General features: G+C 37.7%; 5 protein-coding genes, 1 long non-coding RNA gene and 2 pseudogenes across 6 annotated transcripts; 3 read left to right on the top strand and 5 right to left on the bottom strand.

The window, feature by feature from the left end:
* Positions 1-571: 571 nt before the first annotated feature.
* On the bottom strand, positions 572-1,768 carry LOC110229926 (annotated as a pseudogene).
* Positions 1,769-2,137: 369 nt separating this feature from the next.
* Positions 2,138-3,369, bottom strand: LOC9321566 (annotated as a pseudogene).
* A 2,934-nt stretch (positions 3,370-6,303) lies between these two features.
* Positions 6,304-7,820, top strand: LOC9319423. Its single transcript, XR_002333225.1, has 4 exons — positions 6,304-6,791; positions 6,887-6,955; positions 7,136-7,284; positions 7,567-7,820. It is a non-coding gene; the product is annotated as an uncharacterized LOC9319423 (long non-coding RNA).
* A 394-nt stretch (positions 7,821-8,214) lies between these two features.
* LOC9321565 (DEAD-box ATP-dependent RNA helicase 53) lies at positions 8,215-10,916 on the bottom strand. Its single transcript, XM_021031036.1, has 7 exons — positions 10,433-10,916; positions 10,213-10,340; positions 9,693-10,104; positions 9,440-9,538; positions 9,104-9,328; positions 8,854-9,015; positions 8,215-8,762 (listed from the first exon to the last, which is right to left on the bottom strand). Exons 1-7 carry the CDS (start codon positions 10,814-10,816, stop codon positions 8,316-8,318), a joined length of 1,857 nt encoding a protein of 618 aa, XP_020886695.1. The 5' UTR covers positions 10,817-10,916; the 3' UTR covers positions 8,215-8,315.
* A 187-nt stretch (positions 10,917-11,103) lies between these two features.
* Positions 11,104-12,601, top strand: LOC9321564 (DNA-directed RNA polymerases II and IV subunit 5A). Its single transcript, XM_021031065.1, has 5 exons — positions 11,104-11,220; positions 11,325-11,539; positions 11,844-12,023; positions 12,111-12,224; positions 12,310-12,601. The coding sequence occupies exons 2-5, from the start codon at positions 11,342-11,344 to the stop codon at positions 12,433-12,435; spliced, it is 618 nt and encodes a 205-aa protein (XP_020886724.1). The 5' UTR covers positions 11,104-11,220; positions 11,325-11,341; the 3' UTR covers positions 12,436-12,601.
* A 38-nt stretch (positions 12,602-12,639) lies between these two features.
* LOC9319422 lies at positions 12,640-15,429 on the top strand. Its single transcript, XM_002885451.2, has 2 exons — positions 12,640-15,131; positions 15,219-15,429. The coding sequence occupies exons 1-2, from the start codon at positions 12,821-12,823 to the stop codon at positions 15,281-15,283; spliced, it is 2,376 nt and encodes a 791-aa protein (XP_002885497.2). The 5' UTR covers positions 12,640-12,820; the 3' UTR covers positions 15,284-15,429.
* A 159-nt stretch (positions 15,430-15,588) lies between these two features.
* On the bottom strand, positions 15,589-18,336 carry LOC9319421 (DEAD-box ATP-dependent RNA helicase 9). Its single transcript, XM_021031037.1, has 7 exons — positions 17,784-18,336; positions 17,567-17,694; positions 17,067-17,478; positions 16,816-16,914; positions 16,491-16,715; positions 16,248-16,409; positions 15,589-16,162 (listed from the first exon to the last, which is right to left on the bottom strand). Exons 1-7 carry the CDS (start codon positions 18,222-18,224, stop codon positions 15,782-15,784), a joined length of 1,848 nt encoding a protein of 615 aa, XP_020886696.1. The 5' UTR covers positions 18,225-18,336; the 3' UTR covers positions 15,589-15,781.
* A 405-nt stretch (positions 18,337-18,741) lies between these two features.
* Positions 18,742-20,030, bottom strand: LOC9319420 (40S ribosomal protein S10, mitochondrial). The gene is made up of 2 exons (XM_002883307.2): positions 19,541-20,030; positions 18,742-19,381 (listed from the first exon to the last, which is right to left on the bottom strand). The coding sequence occupies exons 1-2, from the start codon at positions 19,880-19,882 to the stop codon at positions 19,001-19,003; spliced, it is 723 nt and encodes a 240-aa protein (XP_002883353.1). The 5' UTR covers positions 19,883-20,030; the 3' UTR covers positions 18,742-19,000.
* Between the last annotated feature and the right edge of the window lie 15 nt (positions 20,031-20,045).

The following is a 20,045-nucleotide window of genomic DNA, read 5'->3' as shown; positions in this document are numbered from 1 at the left end:
CAATTCAAGTTTTTTGATTCGAGAAAATCATCTAATGGCTACAAATAGTATTTTGTAATCGATCTATGGATCTTTAAATTGTTAAAACCAAACTTTGGATCTCTAAATATGAAATTTTAGGGATGTTAATTCTGGGCTTTAGCCCGCTGGGTACCTGAAACCCACGTCAAATAATTAGCTCATAGATCTGCTTTTTATATTAAAAAAATGCGGGTTTAAAACAGGCTGGATACCCGAATAAATAGAATCTTATACGGGTTTACCCTATCGGGTTATGGGTACCCACGGGTTTTTTAAAGACTGTACTAAACCGACGTCGTTTACATCCATGTTTTTTTTTTTTTACGTCTCATCCTAATTCTAACCCTAATTCCCAAGTTGATTGAAATACTGTATCAAGTTTATCTCCTTCTCTGAGAATATATGTTCTTCCATTGTTGGGAATCTTAGTTTTGTTTTTTTACTTTGTATCTCTACGGGTTTCGTGGGTGGTTTTCAAAACCTGATTTTCCAGATACTGGGTTCATAAAGACGAGTCAAATTTAAGTATGATTTTTATAAAAGAAGTGGATCACATCTCTTTGACGTTTGCTAATTTTGTACCTGATTTTGACGTAGAAACTAATTTAAAGAATGTTTATCTAATTTAATTTATAAAGATTAATAAATTGAATTCACTTTTTTTTTGAATGAATTGAATTCACTTATAGTTTCAAATGTTGTATTAGAAGAATTAATATATGTCTTTGTATTATAATTAATAAATTAAAACGAATAAAATACAAATACATACAAAATCCAAATATTTATAATTATGAATCCAAGAAAAGAGAGAAAAAAAAATCAATATAAACTGGATACTCACAGATTACCCAGACTCGCTCGGGTTTTTTTTCGGGTTTACCCATCAGAACCCGAAACCCATTGGGTTTTTGAAATTCGGGTTTTTGGTGGGAAGGCTTATTTGGGGTTCGGGCTGGGCTGGGTATTTTTACCCACCACAAGAGTAACATTATAATAATTATAATAATAATTGTAATGGTCTTTAGGACGATCCGGAGATACGAAACTTGCACATTCATTTGGAGAATCACCACCACAAAACTCGTAAACAGTGATTTCTCGAATTAGACTAAGCACGTAAAGCTTGCTTTCTTTTAACACCATTTTGACGCAACCTTGACTGTTAAAAAGTTGAAACACTTTCCAACTATTGCTACAATAACTTTTCTTGTGATATGCAAAGAAGCAGTCAAAATTCCACACAACTATGTAATCTCTGCTCTTTTCATCTACCCACAAAACTGCATTCTTTATTCCAGCTTTGCTGCTTTTACCCGAAGAATAAGATACATAACTTCTATAACCGAAGGTCACCAAGAAGGCAAGAAGTCAGACTCACCGGTCCTCTCAAACTCTCAAACCTCATCTGCGATCCATCGATATCTTCCAGACTCGGAAGACGAATCCTCTCTCGAGTAAAAAGATTCAAAAGATAAAGTCAATTCTATGGTCTAACAACGACTCCTATGGTAATGAAACCCTAGATCTTTTACCACATATGTTTTGTCATCACGAGGATCAAACAACTTACACGATATATGGCTAATTGGCTATAGTTTGAAAAGAGAATGAGCCATGGAGTTGGGTTTTGTCTGTAGCATAATTCAGCAGTGGAATACCAATCTAAAGAAATGGACCTAGTTTGATGAAACTCAGCAAAGTTCAAACGTTCGAAGACCGATCGAATAAAGTCGGGGACAAGCATCTGACAGTCTGATAGTGCCTTAGTGGTTTATATTTTGTCACTATTGCATGATCTCGAGTTAATTATTAGCATTTGTTGAATCTCTTTATGTTTATTCCGATTACTGTGGTCTACTGGATCAGGAGGGTTATAAATTTAAAACTACTTAAACTCATGAATTATGAAAAAGAAAATTTTGGAGGTCTTATTATTTGATGTTGTCTCCGATCACCAAACTGTTATGAAATTATACCACAAAAGCATTAGCTTGTGATATTCTTCAGGAACAAGTTAAGCCATTACCATTTTCGTTTAGTTTATACCCTAATCATAAAACGTAGCAAAATGTAAGAGAAATAATCCTTACCAAAAACACAAAACTAGATAGCTTTAGAGCAACGATTTGCCACAAAAAGTTGGGAAAAACCAACGAGAATCCTTGAAAGGCACTGGCGATAAATCTGCAAGGTGTTGAAACGTTGGACAACCAACCTCCTAAGAAAATCGTAAACGTAACTACTGCTTTTATTGCATATACTACTCCCATTGTATCTATGAGGCTTATGATTACTAACATATAAGCTGTTTTCCCCAAAACAATCTTTGGCTGCGATCGTTGTACCTAGATCCAAAAGCAATGCTTCGTTCCCTAAAGAATATATTTCTCTCCATTTTGATGATTTTGGATCCATCTTGTAAACATCAAAGAAAGGTATCCCAAATCGGCTTGGTTTGATCATCAAAACCTCTCCGGACAAAGTTATAACAAGATGGCCGAAACAAGATAGTGGAAATAATGTGAGACCATCCGGAGTTGTGAAACTTGCACATTCATTAGGAGAATCACAACTAGAGAAATCTAAAACAGTAATGTTTAGACTTGGACTAAGCACGTAAAGCTTGCTTTCTCTAAACACCATATCGGAGCAGCCTTGGTTCTTCTTTAATTGAAACACTTTCCAGCTGTTGTTATTATCTCCTTTCTTATGATATGCAAAGAAGCACTCAAGGCTCCACACAACTAAGTAATCTCGGCTTCTTTCATCGACCCACAAAACCGCATTCTCTATTATAACTTTGGTGCTTTCACCAGAAGAATAACTTCCATAGCCTCCTTGATAAGTGAATGTCTTCAAGAAATCAGACTCACCAACCCTCTCAAACTTCATCTGCCGTCCATCCATTGCTTCCAAAGTCGGAAGACGAATCCTCTCTCGAGTAAATAGATTCAAAAGATAAAAATCGGTTCTATGATCTAACATCAAGAACCAGCTACCAGAAGTAGCCAAACAACGACTCCTATGGAAATCAAACCCTAGGTCTCTTATTACGTAGGTTTTGTCATGGAGAGGATCAAACAACTTACACGAAATATGGCTATAGTTTGAAAAGAGAATGAGCCATGGAGTTGGATTTTGGCTGTAGCATAATTCGGCTGTGGAATACCAATCTGAAGAGATGGACCTGGCTCGATGAAACTCTACAAAGTTCAAGCGTTCTAAGATCGATCGAATCAGGTCGGGGGCAAGCACCGGCGACCACTCTGTATCGTTGTCGGAACTAATCAAGTTCTTCTTCTTCGGCTCCATTGCCATAGTTAACTTTAGGGTTTATGCTTATGTGTCACGGAATAAACTCTTACGTTTGGGGAAATTGTTTGTTCTTCACTCAAGCAAAATTTCTACGTGTTTAGCCTATATATAAAGACAACTAGGATCGGACCAGTGGTCCACCGCGAGAGAATATTGATTTACATACGTTGATTTTAATATTGTGCGTGTTTTTAGTAGAACGAATCGTGTAATGTACTTATAAATATTCCTAATAACAAATTGTAAAGAAAATATTAAATTGTTTATAATTAAACCAATTGTATTAATTATGATTTACAAAATGGAATTTTGTGTTTTAGAATTCAAAAATTAGACGAATCATGGGAATTAAAGCAGTCAAAATATGTCAAAAACCGTGGGTCGAGCCCAAATCATCTCACTATAGGCTAGATTTGGGAAAATATATTAAACCCGCAAATAAGCGGGCCACATGGATTGATTCGCAGTGGGTCATCGGTTTTCGTCCGGGGTTTGGCGGATCAACCCGCATGATAGTATTTATTGATAAAAATATAATTTATTTAACATGTGGTAGTTTAAAAAACTTTTAATAAATGAAATTATAATATTTATAAATATAATGATATATAAGATTATTTTCTCTAAAAACATTTTAATTTATTTATTTTAGTAGAATTTTAAATTTTGGTTACTCTAAAATTATTTAAACAAAATCCACGGATAACTCCGCAAATCAGCATACATTCGCGCGACGGGGTTGTGTTTCATATATGCTACCCGTGGGTCATGGAGACAGACTAACTATATGCCAAACTATATTTTGCCTATTGCAAAACAGGCTTAACGGGATAAATGAACTCGTTTTGACAGCTCTAATGGAAATATTATTTAGTCATACAACTCAATGGAGTTTGGACATAGGAATTATAGAATATGTATCTTATTTGTTAGATGAGAGATTGAAAGGTGAAATATAATGATTAAAAATAATTAATATTTTTCATGATTCAAAAAATTTAATAAATATTTATCATTTTGTTGAATAATTCTAAAAATCATATTCAAGAAATCTTTATAATTTGAAAATTAAACTTCTTTGGTAAACTATAAGTATGATTGTATGAAAATACTATAATTTCGATTTAATCTAATTAAATTAAAATTAGTTACATAGATTTCATATCTATTTAATTTACACGACCAAAATAAAAATATCTATTTATTTAATTTATAAAATAGATGGGTTAGTTGTGATAAATTTTTTAGAAATCTCTAAAAACAAGTAAGATATCTTTTAATTAATGATAACTGTCTAAAATAAGCAAAATTAATGAGAAAAACGTTAATTGTTATGGAATTAGTTCCAAAAGTATATGAACAAATATATTATACATAATTAATGTATAATATTGTTCGGAATATGATTTTATAATTAGTTACCATAAGTACAATCAAATTTTATTTGATTTCCATAAACATTTGATTTTAGTTCGATTTTTCATTATTAATTCGAATTTATATTCCAAAAAAATTTCAAAAATCCGATTTCAGAATTTCGGGTCAATTTTCTGATTTTGACCCGACCCATTTACATTTGTACTTCTCTTTTAATAGTATAGAGATCTCCCCTAGTTACTAACAATAACTATTGTTGATATAAAAAAGTTAATAGATGAGAAAAAAGAGACAGTATTTCCATTTTATTAACTAGATGTTAACCCGCGGTACACCGCGAGCCTATATTTTTATTAAATAAAAATAAAAAAATTTAATTTTTTAAAAAGATTATCTACATATATAACATATTGTTTTGTTTAATTTAAATATTTATATAAATAATATATATATATATATATTATAGTGTACAACACCTAGTATGTTTTAGGTTTTAATTTTTAAAATATAAAAACGAAAACATATAGTTAATTTCATTAATCAACGACATATAGTGGATTTGAATATGAATTTATTTTGTTGTTTGCATTTTATTATAATATTTTGCATTTTAGGGATTGACCCGTGGTACACCGCGGTTCGTTTTTTTATAACTAAAAATTTTAAATTGTAAGTTGTATTTGTTTTGTTAATATTATTTGTTTTGTTCAATGTTTACGATTGTATAAATGTATTTTGATTGTTAGTTCTAAGATTTTATCCGTAGTATACCGTCCCGTATTAATAATCTAACCAAACGCGTTCCACCATATAACCTTGTCCCGTGAAATAAAACATTATTTTGTCATTTTAATAATATTTTTATTTAAAACCATATAATTCAAATCAATTTCAAAGTTTACTTAAAATAGTATATATATATATATATATATATATATTTAGTTGTTATAGAGTTCAAATATTATTAATACTATAAATTGTTTTATAGAATTTAAATATTATAAATTCTCCTCCAATCGATTCATGTCCCCCACTTTTTGGTGTGTAAGATACGATTATTATGGTTTTAGACATGTGGGCTTAGAGTTGCAGGTTGGGCTGGACTAAATTGTTTTAGGCCCAACTACATTTCACAACAATGTGACTTTGATATAACAGAGAACTGATATGACACAAGAAGAGTTGAGTCGTGTCTCCTTCCTGCGGCTCCAAAGAGACAAAGAGATAGAAAGAGAGAGCTTGGTGAGAGAGTTCTTCTTTGGTTTATTCTTCTCTTCTCTTCTCTTGTTCTTCCTTTATTCTTCATGTATCTAGGGTTATGTTTATAACAGAGAGATAGAGAGAGATGTGAGCACAATCTACTTGAAGAGTACACTTGTAATCTCATTGATAAAAAGTGGCTTGGTTGAGGGACCGTCTCCCCTCTCCTGAGATGTAGGCTTCTCACATCGAGAGCTGAACTCAGGGTGAACAAAAAAGCTTGTGTGTTCTTTCTTTATGCTTATTGCTTGATGCAGAATTGTGAGTGCATGTTTGGTTTAATGTGAAATCGAGCATAGATTTTGTAACATGGTGTTCACTTGTATCAGTTTTAATTAGGTGGGTTAAATTTTTGTTTTTTGAATGATAGGCTGCTAGATACAGTGATACTGATGATCTCAGATCATTGGCCTCTTATGGTGTCTCTCTTGACTCTCTTGATTCACAAGGCCGAACAGGTTTCTTCTACATTCTCTTTTTGTTCTAAAGTTCCAATTTTTCCAGTTAATAGATAAGATTCTTAAACTCTTGCTCAGACACCTGCAATGTATAGGAAAATTTGGAATAAATGATGCCTAAAAAGGGTTCATTTGGCTCATTTCATCTCGTGAAATATTGGTTACTGTTTTCTGGTTTAGTAACATATGTTGGTGTTCTTACTCTTATCCTTGTATATTCGGATACTCAGATTAAGGAGTTTGAAATGTATGGTTAACTCTGTGAACATTGTTTCTTTTTATCTTTTACTTGTCTTCACAAGCTGCATATGGTTGCGGCGTATAACTGTAGTGGAGTATCTTATCAGTGAAGGAGTGGTAAAAAACAACAACCCTTGCTAATTTTTATGCCTTGACGATATAATTTCTGGTCTTCTATCGAGAGATTATTGTGGCTTTGTTATGGTCAGCAGGATATTAATGCTCTTAACGATGAGAACAATGCTCCTCTACATTGGGCATGTTTGAATGGCCATGTCGAGGTAACCATCACTCATTTCCTTGCTTGAAGATGTTTTGTTTATTCGGTTTAAACTAAGTAGAAAGCTACTTACAGTTGGTGAAGAGATTGATCTTGGCTGGAGCCATCTAAGTCTTTTGAATCTTTATTCCCACTCTATTAGAGGAACTAAGCTGAACTATTAGAAGCTTGAAAATTGTAGGTGTGAGCGGACTCCAATGGATGAAGCTATTGGTGCGGAGAAGATGGAGATTATAGATGCTATTAACACAACTGTTGCACAAATGGAACTTGAAAATACCAGAGTGACACGACTTTTCCAGACATCTCCCTCTCGGCATCGTAAATGTGGTGAGCTTTTGTATTGTGAGATTGTTATATAGAAAAGGTGTGTTTGCTGGTTTTTTCAGATTCTTGCTTTTGTGTGTTTGATGATGTTTTGAGACGTCAAACTTTATAGTATTTATAGGCTCATAAATTAGGTCACAAATCTCTTGAACGCCAAGCATAATATATTTGATACCGTAACTAATATGGAATCAAATCTATGAAATCATTTTGTGTTTAAGAATATGCTACCGTTTTGATTTTGAAGAGTCATAAATTAGTTTCTAAATAATCGTTTGTTTGCAGATTTGGAGAGAATAAGTCTCGGAAAAGGTATGTGGAAGTAATTAGTTGGGATCACAGCCTAAAGAAGAGATTTTAGAAATAAAGGATCGACATTATTGAGATAGATTTTTGGAACGCAATATCTTTTATTTAATTTTCGATTTTCATAATCCAATTGCGGAAGAAGTTAAGGAAACAGAAAATATTTGGTAATTTAAGAATAAATGTCGTTTTTTTTCTCCTTATTAAAGTTATCTAGATATGGTATCTAGGAGTAATTAGTTAAGATGTTGTAAAGATTCGAAATCATAATTGTAGTCATTAATATCGGCGATTTCTTTTATTACAAACTTCCTTAAATTTCTTATTCTAGATCCGAATAGAGTTAAACCCGGGTAAAACCCGGATCCAAAAGACTTTTTGCAAAAATCCCCTGTAAAAATGTATATGTAGATGTTCATTGGTATTTCCAAAAATTCTGTATTTCTGTTTGTGTGGAACCCCATATCCAAAATAGAAAGAATACATATATCAAGACATGCCATTCAATCAAATTATGCAAAGAAGAAGATAATCAATCAACTCATATATTAAAATAATAATGATAACATAACTTCAAAAAGTATTTGTTTGTTTTACATAGCTACAGATTTTTATATATATAACTTGACTCCTTCGTATCCGCCGTAGTAACTAATCTACTCGAGCCACTCACCGAATCCTCCTCCTAAGGTCAAACAAATTATTGCCGGTTCGGGTAAAAACACTTATCAGTATGATCTTTTCCCATCGTTTGAGCCAAACCCACCAAAGCTGCTCCTTCCGCCTGACTGAGAAGAACGGTCAGAGCCAAAGTCACCAAAACCAGAGGAACGGTTGTTTGATGATCCGCTTGAACGGCCATAATCACCTGAACGACCACCACCAAAACTGCTCCTTCCACCTGACTGAGAAGAACGATCTGAACCATATCCTTCAGGAGAACGCATACCGAAGCTCCCGAAACCAGAACGGTCAGAATCACCAGAATAACGGTTGCTTGATCCGCCTGAACGGCCACCACCATAGCCACCACTGCTGCCACCATAGCCGCCGCCTGAACGACCACCAAAGCTTGAACCGCGATCCCTCATGCCTCCTCCAAAGGACCCACCGGATCGAGAACCTATTCCTTCAAACATGCTTGCGCTTCCACGTTCCACAGCAATGCTAGGGAGCTGAATTCAAAACCCAATGGATACAAACATTTACTCCATGCATTCAGGGAAAGAAACAAATAGGTAAAAAGAAAGTCAGATTATCTATAACCTCGGTGAATCGGCTCCCAACTTCTCTCTCAATTATTTTTACAGCCCTGGATTGATCTTGACTGTAGATGAGAATAGCACTTCCTTTCTTTCCAGCACGACCCGTTCGCCCGGTTCGATGAACAAATGTCTCCGTGTTATTAGGAAGCTCATAGTGAATGATCTAATTACAATCACAACACGGATAGATAGGTTTAGTTAGATGAGAACCAAACCTTGTTTAGAGTATGAAAAGTGTACTTTTCACTCACCAAATCAACATTAGGCACATCAAGTCCACGGGCAGCAACATCAGTTGCAACAAGAATATTAAAATGCCCATCTCGGAAACCAGCAAGCGTTCTTTCCCTCTGACTCTGGGATATATCACCGTGTAAAGCTTCGCATTTGAAGCTTCTCGCCAATGCATATGAAAGGCGATCAGCATCTCGTTTTGTTTGTGTAAAAACAATGCATTTTCCTCCTTTAGCATGCTCCTGCAAAAGAAATTTCATTATAAACTCTTCCCATACACGACTGACAAAAAGGAATAAAACACAAATAAAAAGGAAAATACAAAATTGATCTCATATCAAAAGAAAGCATACTGTTACAAGAGGACCAATAATGGATGCTCTTCCATAAGAATCTGCTAGGATAGAATACGTCGTAATTCCATCTGCTAGTTTCTGATCAGAATCTCCAACCTGAATAACACATCACAGTTAGGCAAACGAAAACACAGAAGCACATATTTCACATAAACGTCACCTCTTCAACAACTCTGCTAAATCCAAGATCAATCTTTATGAATTGTGAGCAGTTTTAGATATAAACACAATCAGGTACGAGACTACTCACAAGATCAATTGTCAAAGGATTATTCAGGTACTTCTTGGTGAGAGATCTGATCCAACTCGGCATTGTAGCAGAAAACATCATACTCTGACGTTTCTCAGGCAACTTTTCCAATATTATTTCAACATCCTCGGCAAATCCAACTTGAAGCATCTGATCAGCTTCATCCAGAACCACAAACTGAACCTCTGACAGATTCAAAGCTCCCCTTTTCATCAGATCAATAACACGACCAGGAGTTCCAACCGCCACATCAACACCATAGTCAAGCTGCCTCATTTGCTGTCCAATCGGTGTACCTCCATAAAGACAAATAGTATCCAAGCTCGGAGCAGATTCCCTAAACTCCTTCTCGACCTGGCGAGCAAGCTCCCTTGTCGGTGCCAAAACCAAGCAAAGCGGATTCCTCCCTCGTCTATCACATCAAAGACCACATAAAAGCCCAAAAAAATCAGTTAACCAACCAGAAAACGTAAATCTCGGAACCTCAAATGATCATATTAGTGACTCTATAAACACAAACCCATGTTTAGCGTTGTATTTGATGATTTTGTCAATGATTGGAATCCCAAAAGCAAGTGTCTTTCCCGTTCCAGTCCTAGCACGACCAATCATATCTCGACCCTCCATAGCTGGCTCCAACACAGCTTTCTACTCAAGCCACAAACACAAAATCTCAGCTACCCATAATTCAAAAACACGAAAGCTGCATAATTTATAAACCCTTTGATCTCACAACATACCTGAATAGGAAAGAGTTTCTCAATACCCTTACTACTCAAAGCTTTAACAATCTCCGGAGATATTCCAAGCTCAGATATCGCAAGCCCATCACTCTCCGAATCTCCGACCCTTCTCTCGCTACTCTCAGATATAGCAAACCCAGCAGAAGAAACCATCGAAGCTCTAAACTCCAAAGGCCCAGATTCAAAATGAAACTCCCTCGCTTTAACACCAGATAAAAACCCAGGCTTGACATCGGAAGATCCAATTACAGCTAGATCGGAGACTCTAGCGGCGGCTGGAGCAAGGTGGTGAAACAGAACAGCATTGATTGAGGTCAACGAAGCGGAGAGATTCCTCTTCGACGCATCAAGGAGAGATCGACGTAGTACTGTAGTGATCATTTTCAGATTCAGGTGTTTCTTTGATAAGGGAAAATGTAAAACCCCAAAATTTGGAGAATTAGGGATTTAGAGAGAAGAAAAGCAAAGGGTTTTAGTTCAACAAGAACAGTGCAAGTTGATAAAAATCTACTCAAGGGTTTAATTACGTTGGGCCGTAAAAGCCCATTGGGCCTTTACTGAATTATTAAAGGATCCGGAGTTTACAGATCCAAATGACAGTTCAGGGGTTAAAACAGAAAGTCAGTATAAATTGTGGTTTCATATGCAATAAAGCTTCAATATAATAGAATCGAGAAAAGGGTTCGGAGGTAAAAGCTTGAAACGCCGCTTCTTCTTCTTCTTCGTCTTCCTCTATCTCTCTGTAAATCACTTCTTCAACCATCTCTGTGGATTTGTCTCTAAACGTAAGTTTCCGATGACCGTAGCTGTGTATTGTTCTCAAAGAGATTGATAAATTTCAATTTTTGAAAACCCTAATTTCGTGTGTCGCTCGCTTGATGTTGTGCAGATTACTTGGTGAAGAAGATGTTGACGGAAGAAGAAATCAAAAGACTGTACAGAATCCAGAAGACGTTGATGCAGATGTTAAAGGATCGTGGCTATTTTATAGCAGATTCTGAACTAACGATGACGAAACAACAGTTTATTAGGAAACATGGTGATAACATGAAAAGAGAGGATCTTGTTACTCTTAAGGTTAAGAGAAATGATAACAGTGATCAGGTTTGTTTATATATGTCTCCTTCAATGTGTTTATCAGCTTATCTTTTGGTGTTCTTTAGCTGAGTCCATCATTGTTTATCTAGGTGTGGAATGTGAGAAAAGATGTGTTAGGTGTCTTAGTTTTAGAGAAACTCTCTCAATTAGTAAGTAGACATGGAATGTTACAGAGAGTGTAGATAAATGTTATGTCTTTAATCTGTAAGAAGCTGTGGATATGGTTTTTAGTGACAGAGTATAGAGAAAGATTGTTTATGTGTGTTTGAATTATTTGTCTTAGTCTCTGATTTGTGTGCTCTTGTTGTAGCTCTACATTTTCTTCCCGGATGAGGCGAAAGTTGGAGTGAAGACGATGAAGATGTACACGAACAGGATGAAATCAGAGAATGTGTACAGAGCTATTTTGGTTGTGCAACAGAACTTGACCCCTTTTGCTCGAACTTGCATTAGTGAGATCTCTTCAAAGTTTCATCTGGAAGTTTTCCAGGTAAAAACCAACGTTGATCTTTTGTTCTTGTTATGATGTATCGACGTTTACAATCCTAAAACCATGATTTGGTGGTGGATGGTGCAGGAGGCGGAAATGCTAGTGAACATTAAAGAACATGTTCTTGTTCCTGAGCATCAAGTTCTTACCACTGAAGAGAAGAAAACTTTACTGGAGAGATACACAGTGAAGGAGACACAGGTTCGTATATAGTAACTTTGTTTGTTCTTGGTGATGAAGTTTTAGTTTTGTAACTAAAAGTTTGAAACTTTGTGGGTGTTGTTAGCTTCCAAGGATCCAAGTGACTGATCCAATCGCAAGATACTTTGGACTAAAACGTGGGCAAGTCGTGAAGATCATTCGTCCTAGTGAAACTGCTGGTCGTTATGTTACCTATCGTTATGTTGTATAAGCCAAAAAAAAAAGCTTTTGTGGATTGGATTGCGAATTGAACGCTAGAGTTGTGAAACATAAGAGTAATACTTTTGTACTAAACCAAACTGTTTGACTGTGTTTTATTTTTGTTTGTCAGATATGAGAATTGAAGCTTGAAACAACTTATTTGTATTAGTTTTCTATCCAAAAACTTGCAAGATCTATTGGTTTAGCTCAACAAATTCCTATTTCGGTAATAATAAGTAGGATTATTCACACCTTCTGATTTAAAAAAAAAAAAGAGGAGGTCTTCCTTCGACTGGTATCGAGAAGAAGCCCATTTACTGGCCCACTGGAAAACGGCCCACTGGAAATTATTAAATAGCTAAGGCTAGGGTTCTTGGGAGATTGATGTAGCAATCATGAAGCAAGCTCCAGAAAACAGAATTTTTGTCGAGACAATTGCACGTTTGGTTTCTCAAAAGGGGTTGGAGTTGGAGAGGACGCTCATGTCCATTGATACAAATTTTAATGGAGAAATTTTTAGGTTTTTCTGTAACTCAGACCCTAGTAACGTATTCTACAAGCAAACGCTTAATGAATACCTTAATTCTAAGAATCAAGAGGATGATGATTATGAAGAAGAAGCCGATTTTCCGTCGCCTCCATCTCGTTATCGGTATCTTTCTTTTCGATGTCCTAATTCGATCACACGCACGGACCTTAATATTATTAAGCTCACAGCGCAGTTTGTGGCGCGGTACGGCATGTATTTTGTACAGGGTTTGAGGGAGAAAGTGGCTAACAAATCTCAATTTGAGTTTTTGAAGTCGATGAATATCAGGTTTAGTTTCTATAATGGTCTTGTTCGTGCCTATTCCACTGTATTAAGGCCTTGCAGTGATGAAATTATGATGAAGATTAGTATTGCCTTTGTGGGCGTTTTTGAGGTTTTTTTCGACCGTCTTCAATTGGAGAAGCTTGAGGAAGGAGATGTTATGGCTATGATTGATTTGCATGCTTTTGTGAGTGGTGTTGACTCTTTTGCTTACATGGATGATCAAGACTTTAATGATGCCATGCGTGAACCTGGACGCATTTCAATGATGATGCTACAATTTTCAGATATAAAACCACTGGGATCTAACCAGCTCACTACTATTACTACTACTACTACTACTCAAGGTTGTGATCAAAGACGTTGCTCTCGTGCATATAGATTGTTTGAAAAGCGGGTCACTCTCAAGGAGCTTTGTATCATTAAGCTCACAGCGCAGTTTGTGGCTCGGTATGGGCCTCGTTTTCGTCAGGATTTGATGGAGAGAGTGGCTATGAACCCTTTGTTTGAATTTCTGAAGCCAACTGATAACAGGTCAAGATTTTTCAATTTTATTGAATATGCTTATTCTAGAGTATTACTACCTTCAGATCATCTGTGGAAGAGTGTTGATGGTTGTACGGGCGCCGTTCTTGAGTTTTTTTCAAAATGTCTCCAATTGGAGAAGCTGGAGGACGGTGTTGAGATGGCTACTGTTGATTTGCATGCGCTTTTTGGTGGTCTTGACTGTTTTACTCACCTCAATGATGGAACCTATTCTTATATCCCACCACCTGAACGCCTTTCAACGTTTATGAGATCTCAGCTCTGTAACCCTCAGAATCACCAAGTATGTGTACAAGAACCCGTTCTTGGGCCTATAAGACTGGATGATACTAAATCTAGATTCACTGCAAAGGGGATCACAACCAAGGAGCTTGGTATGATTATGCTCACAGCGCAGTTTGTGGCGAGGTATGGGTTCCATTTCGGGTGGGATTTGCGGAAGAGAGTTGTTATGAACCGTCAGCTTGGGTTTATGAAGCGAGCTGATAGGAGGCATGAATTCTACCGTGGGCTTGTTAACGCGTATTACCTAGTATTAAGGCCTTCCACACAGCGGGAGGAGCGTGATCCTTGTATGGCAACATTTCTTGAGAGGTTTTTCGATATTCTCCGAGTGATGAAGCTGGAGGAGGAGGAAGTGGAGGGAGTTGGTTTGCATGTCTTTGTGGGTGTTGTTGACTGTTTTGCTCGCATGGATGATGAAGAGTATTCTGTTGTCATGCCACCAACACTATGGAGGCCGCCTGGTTTGCCTCCTCCAAAGAGATCTCCAGCTGCAGATATTCATGATTATTGTGTTGATCTTGATAATCCTGAGCCTCATCCTTTTAGGGATCATCGTCTAAGACCTGCATCTATCCAATCTCATGCTAAGTTGTGTCTCACACACAAGCAGCTATGTGTTATCAAGGTCACGGCGCAGTTTGAGGCGCGGTATGGGATGGATTTTATGCGGGCTTTGATGACGAGAGTGGCTGAGAAGACACCTCAACAGTTTGAGTTTATGGAGGCCACTAGTGGTAGGAGGTTTGATTTCTATAGTCAGCTTGTTGAGTCATATTCCAGAATATTAATGCCTTGCAAAAAGCTTGATGCGGACACCGTTCTTGAGGGGTTTTTCCGTTTGGTGGATTGTTTCCAGCAAGAGCGAGTGGATTTTCCTATGGGTTTAGTGGATGCTGTTGACTGTTTTGCTCACATGAATGATGTCATCAGCCCACTACACAACCACAACATTACACTGGTTTATACTGGTCAAGCTAATGTTCAGTGTCCACCCCCTTCAATGCAACCAGAGCCAAAGAGACGAAGAACGGTGTCTGGAGAGATACACAGTGAAGGAGACACAGGTTATTAGTATATAGAAACTTTGTTTGTTATTGGTGATGAAATTTTAGTTGTGGGAACTAAAGTGTGGAACTTGTGGGTGTTGTTAGCTTCCAAGGATTGCGAGATAATTTGGACTAAAACGTGGGCAAGTCGTGAAGATCATTCGTCCTAGTGAAACTGCTGGTCGTTATGTTTGTATAAGCCACACGAAAAAAACAAAGCTTTGGTCGATTGGATTGCGATGTGAACGTTCAATAGTTGTGAAACATAAAGAGTAATGCTTTTGTACTAAACGAAATTGTTGACTTTGATCTTACCTTTGCAATATCTCATTCTTATCAATGATAATCAAAACTGGAGTTGATTTCGATCATCCACATTTTGTTCCTTTTATGATGGCCGAGCAAATGAGCCACTCACAATCTAACAAGAATTATAAATGGAAGTGGCCAAGTAAGGGAACACATTTCACTCAAATTGAGAAATAAAAATGAATTAGAGGATATGAAATAATGATATAACTTATGTTTGTTTATGAGACAAGAAGTAGCTACAGATTTTATATATAGCTCGACTCCTTGTTAAAACTACTCAACTCAGAGATACCGAGTTCTCTCCTAAGTCAACTCCATTATTGCCGGGTCGAGTCAAAACCCACCCAACACTTCTCTCAGTAAGATCTTTTACCATCGTTTGATCCAAACCCACCAAAGCTGCTCCTCCCACTTGACTGAGAAGAACCAAATCCTCCTGAAGAACGGTCTGAACCGCCTGAACCAAAGCCTCCGAAACCAGATGAGCGGTCTGAACCACCAGAGTAACGGCTGCTTGGTCCCCCTGAACTTCCATAACTACCACCACCACCACCTGAACGGCCACTGCTGCCACCATATCCTCCATAACTACCACCACCACCACCTGAACGGCCACTGCTGCTACCGTAACCACCATAACCACCGCCTGAACGACCTCCTCCAAAGGACCCACCAGATCTAGCACCTACTCCTTCAAACATGCTTGCGCTTCCACGTTCCACCGCAATGCTAGGGAGCTGAATTCAAAACCAAATAGATACAGAACTGTTACCCAAGCATTCAAACAAAAAGATACAAAGAGGGTAAAAAAAAAATATTAACCTCATTGAATCTGCTTCCAACTTCTTTCTCAATCATTTTAACAGCCCTAGATTGCTCTTGACCGTGGATGAGGATCGCGCTTCCTTTCTTTCCAGCACGACCTGTTCGCCCCGTTCGGTGAACAAACGTCTCAGTGTTATTAGGAAGCTCATAATGAATTACCTATTCACAAAGCACAAGATGGGTTAATAAAATGAGAAACAGAACTAGTTAAGAGCAAGGAAAAGTGTAGTTTTAACTCACCAAATCGACATTAGGTACATCAAGTCCACGGGCAGCAACATCAGTTGCAACAAGAATATTAAAATTCCCATCCCTGAAACCAGCAAGTGTTCTTTCTCTCTGAGCTTGGGATATGTCACCGTGTAAAGCTTCACATTTGAAGCTTTTCGCCAATCCAAATGCAAGGCGATCCGCATCCCGTTTTGTTTGGGTAAAGACAATACACTTTCCTCCTTTGCCATGTTCCTGTAAAGGTGAATATGTTATAAAATCACGACTGGAAACAAAAAGAAGAATAACAACGAAATAAAGATAATGGGTTTAAAAGCAAAGTAAAAAAACATACATTTACAAGAGGACCAATGATGGATGCTCTTCCATAAGAATCGGCAGCGATAGAATACATAGTAATCCCATCTGCAAGTTTCTGATCTGAATCTCCAACCTAAATAACATAAAAGTACATGTGTCATTTAAAAAAATGTCACCTCATTAACTACTCTGCTACAGCCAAGATTAATATTGCAATTTCAAGTGCAATTCAGGGTTTATGAGCAGTTTTCAGATATAAACACAAGCACGTATAAGATTACTCACAAGATCAATTGTCAAAGGATTGTTCAGGTACTTCTTGGTAAGAGATCTGATCCAACTCGGCATTGTTGCAGAAAACATCATACTCTGACGTTTCTCTGGCAACTTCTGCAATATTATTTCAACGTCTTCCGCAAATCCAACTTGAAGCATCTGATCAGCTTCATCCAGAACCACAAACTGAACCTCTGATAGATTCAAAGCTCCCCTTTTCATCAGATCAATGATACGACCTGGAGTTCCAACCGCCACATCAATCCCATAGTTAAGCTCCCTCATTTGCTGCCCAATCGGAGTACCTCCATAGAGACAAATAGTATCCAAACTTGGAGCAGATTCCCTAAACTCCTTCTCAACCTGACGAGCAAGTTCCCTCGTCGGTGCCAAAACCAAGCACTGAGGATTCTTCCCACGTCTGTCACATCAAAAGACAACATAAGAACCAAAGATAATGCAAATCTCTCAACCACAAATGATCATTATATAGAACTGAAAACACAAACCCATGTTTAGCGTTGAATTTGATGATTTTGTCAATGACAGGAATCCCAAAAGCAAGAGTCTTTCCTGTTCCAGTCCTTGCACGACCAATCATATCACGACCTTGCATCGCTGGCTCCAACACAGCTTTCTATTCAACCAAACACAAACATAAAAAACTCAGTACAAAAAATCAAAACTCAGTATAACGAAATGGAACAGAGAGAATATCATATATACCTGAATAGGAAAGAGTTTCTCAATACCCCTACCCTTCAAAGCTTTAACAATCTCCGGAGATATTCCAAGCTCAGATATCGCAAGCCCATCACCACCACTGCTACTACCAACACTCTCCGAATCACCCATCCCTCCATCGCTGTTCTCGTACGAAGGAGCATACTCTTGAGCCGCGAACCCCGCAGGTGAAACAATCGACGATCTAAACTCCGACGGTACAGATTTAACATGAAAGTCTCTTCCTTTAACACCAAACGGGTTCGAATTCAGAGGGAGAGACTTAACATTGGTAGCTCCATTTGCTAGATCGGAGACTGTAGCAGTGGCGGCGGCGGCTGGAGCAAGGTTATGAAATAGAGCCGCGTTAATGGAGGTCACTGAAGCGGCGAGAGTACGCCTTGACGTACCAAGGAAAGATCGGTGGAGTACTGTGCTAATCATTTTCAGATTTGATAGAGAGTGATGGGTTTTGGCGATGAAGATGAAATGTTAAACCCCAAAAATGAGAATTAGGGTTTTAGAGAGACGGCAAAAGGGTTTAGAGATTTAAGAAGAAGAATCAAAGGCGGGTATAAAGGGGAACTTTGTTATAATCACCTGCGGGTGAGTCTATGGTATGTTCCTACACGTGTCAGCGTATTTAAGGAAACAGAGTTGTTTTTTTTTTTTGGCTTGAGCCCGAAGGTGGTGTTCTTGGATGTGAAGCAAAGGCTGAGTTAATAATTTATGTTTTAGTAACTTTGTGTAGTGTGGCAAATAAATGGCTCTGGTTCAGAATTAGATGCGTCAAATTAACCTATACTATGTGTCTCAAATCATTAGTATTGTATACAGTGTAAGTGACTAAGTGTCTTGAATTGCCTAATGCAAAGCGGAGTTCTTGGATCCGTCAAGTTCTACATCATTCGGGTCAAAACACAACACCTAGTAGCTTCTAAAAACTTCTCAAAATGACATCTTTAGCAGTCTATATATTGTGTCTCAATCATTAGTGATTAACTAGCAGTACATAAATGGAAAGCAATTTGCCACTGAAACTCAGTTGATCTTTGAAAATCATCCAAAAACAAACATGTTTATACTAAGCAAGAAAAGAGCTAGTTGATCTGATCTGAAGCAAAGGCTGAGTGAGTTCATGGATCCGTAAGGTTCAAAATTATTGCGGGGAGTACCCGGTTGGGTCTTGAAACTTCTACAAAATGATATCTTTAGCCAACTCATTGAGTATTGCTGGAGCCATTGATGTTGCCTAACACTTGAGTCATGTCCAAACGAGTCTTGCAATGGAATTGGAGTTCATATTGAGCTCCAAGAATACGGTAACGTTTTAACCAAAACAGCTTCTTGCTCAACTCATGACTCTGAGCTTTGATGACAAGAAACCGTTTCTTGAACCGCATCTCAAACTGTTCTCTAGACTTCTTATCAACGTGAGGCGATCGTAGCACCGTGTACAGAGTTCGTGTATCGGGCATTGCAACTTTACGAGTGTGAGGAGGAAGACACCAAGCTTGCTTTTCCGGGTTATCGAAAGACCGAATCGCTATGCAAATCTTAGTTCCTTTTATCTTTGATGTGCTTTCTTCTGCTGCCTCTTTCTATATTCAACCACAACACACAACAACATAAACAACAATTCCCAATGATTTCAACACCAAAAACTCTATGAATTTCACATTCCGGTTCTTATTGGAATATATGTAAATCTGATGAAGCACCATGACAATATCCATGAATTTGAACAAAAATGTATATACCTGTAGAGCGATCTCCTTCCTACTCAATGGTCTGACATTGTCAGGAGAAATTTTAAGCTTAGCTTTCTTAATCTCGTTTTTGCGATCCCTTGTGACAGTGGCGTAACCTTGTGGCGCGATTCCTGCAGGAAAAATCATCGACGGCTCAGATCTAATGTGGAATTCTCTCGCTCCAATACCAAACGAGTTCGGAGACGACGCGAGAGTGAATCGAGAGCTGACGGAAACTCCAGTGGTGGCTGAAGTGAAATGGTGCGAAAGACATGAATCAAAGGAGGTTAACGCGGCGGAGAGAGTCTGCCTCGATGGAAGTGAAGATCGGCGCAATACTCCGGTGATCATTTTCAGATTCAACGGTGAGACGGAGAAATGACGACGAGAGATTGAACAAGGAAATCTGAAAAACCCCAAATTAGGGTTTCAGTGAAAGAGTAAGCGAAATCAGAGAGACTTGTGAGGACAGGATCACGTGTGACGAGTGTACGTTATCTTACGGTGAGCTACA

Source organism: Arabidopsis lyrata (genome assembly GCF_000004255.2).
Source record: "Arabidopsis lyrata subsp. lyrata unplaced genomic scaffold ARALYscaffold_3, whole genome shotgun sequence".
Lineage (NCBI taxonomy): Eukaryota > Viridiplantae > Streptophyta > Magnoliopsida > Brassicales > Brassicaceae > Arabidopsis > Arabidopsis lyrata.
Note: the sequence above shows the minus strand (reverse complement) of the source record. Positions and strands in the feature narration are given on the sequence as shown.

What these genes read in the sequence shown, in the direction of transcription:
- LOC9319421 (XM_021031037.1), bottom strand. Translation starts at nt 18,224, where the DNA reads ATGATTAGCACAGTACTCCACCGATCTTTCCTTGGTACGTCAAGGCGT. An exon ending in AGAAACTCTTTCCTATTCAG is followed by an intron (nt 17,695 to 17,783) that starts GTATATATGATA and finishes TTGGTTGAATAG; the next exon opens with AAAGCTGTGTTGGAGCCAGC. An exon ending in TTGGAAGCAGATTCAATGAG is followed by an intron (nt 16,163 to 16,247) that starts GTTAATATTTTT and finishes TTTTGAATTCAG; the next exon opens with CTCCCTAGCATTGCGGTGGA.
- LOC9319420 (XM_002883307.2), bottom strand. Translation starts at nt 19,882, where the DNA reads ATGATCACCGGAGTATTGCGCCGATCTTCACTTCCATCGAGGCAGACT. An exon ending in GGAAGGAGATCGCTCTACAG is followed by an intron (nt 19,382 to 19,540) that starts GTATATACATTT and finishes GGTTGAATATAG; the next exon opens with AAAGAGGCAGCAGAAGAAAG.
- LOC9321564 (XM_021031065.1), top strand. Translation starts at nt 11,342, where the DNA reads ATGTTGACGGAAGAAGAAATCAAAAGACTGTACAGAATCCAGAAGACG. An exon ending in TTCATCTGGAAGTTTTCCAG is followed by an intron (nt 12,024 to 12,110) that starts GTAAAAACCAAC and finishes TGGATGGTGCAG; the next exon opens with GAGGCGGAAATGCTAGTGAA. An exon ending in ACACAGTGAAGGAGACACAG is followed by an intron (nt 12,225 to 12,309) that starts GTTCGTATATAG and finishes GGGTGTTGTTAG; the next exon opens with CTTCCAAGGATCCAAGTGAC.
- LOC9319422 (XM_002885451.2), top strand. Translation starts at nt 12,821, where the DNA reads ATGAAGCAAGCTCCAGAAAACAGAATTTTTGTCGAGACAATTGCACGT. An exon ending in ACACAGTGAAGGAGACACAG is followed by an intron (nt 15,132 to 15,218) that starts GTTATTAGTATA and finishes GGGTGTTGTTAG; the next exon opens with CTTCCAAGGATTGCGAGATA.
- LOC9321565 (XM_021031036.1), bottom strand. Translation starts at nt 10,816, where the DNA reads ATGATCACTACAGTACTACGTCGATCTCTCCTTGATGCGTCGAAGAGG. An exon ending in AGAAACTCTTTCCTATTCAG is followed by an intron (nt 10,341 to 10,432) that starts GTATGTTGTGAG and finishes TGGCTTGAGTAG; the next exon opens with AAAGCTGTGTTGGAGCCAGC. An exon ending in ATGTGCCTAATGTTGATTTG is followed by an intron (nt 9,016 to 9,103) that starts GTGAGTGAAAAG and finishes GATTGTAATTAG; the next exon opens with ATCATTCACTATGAGCTTCC.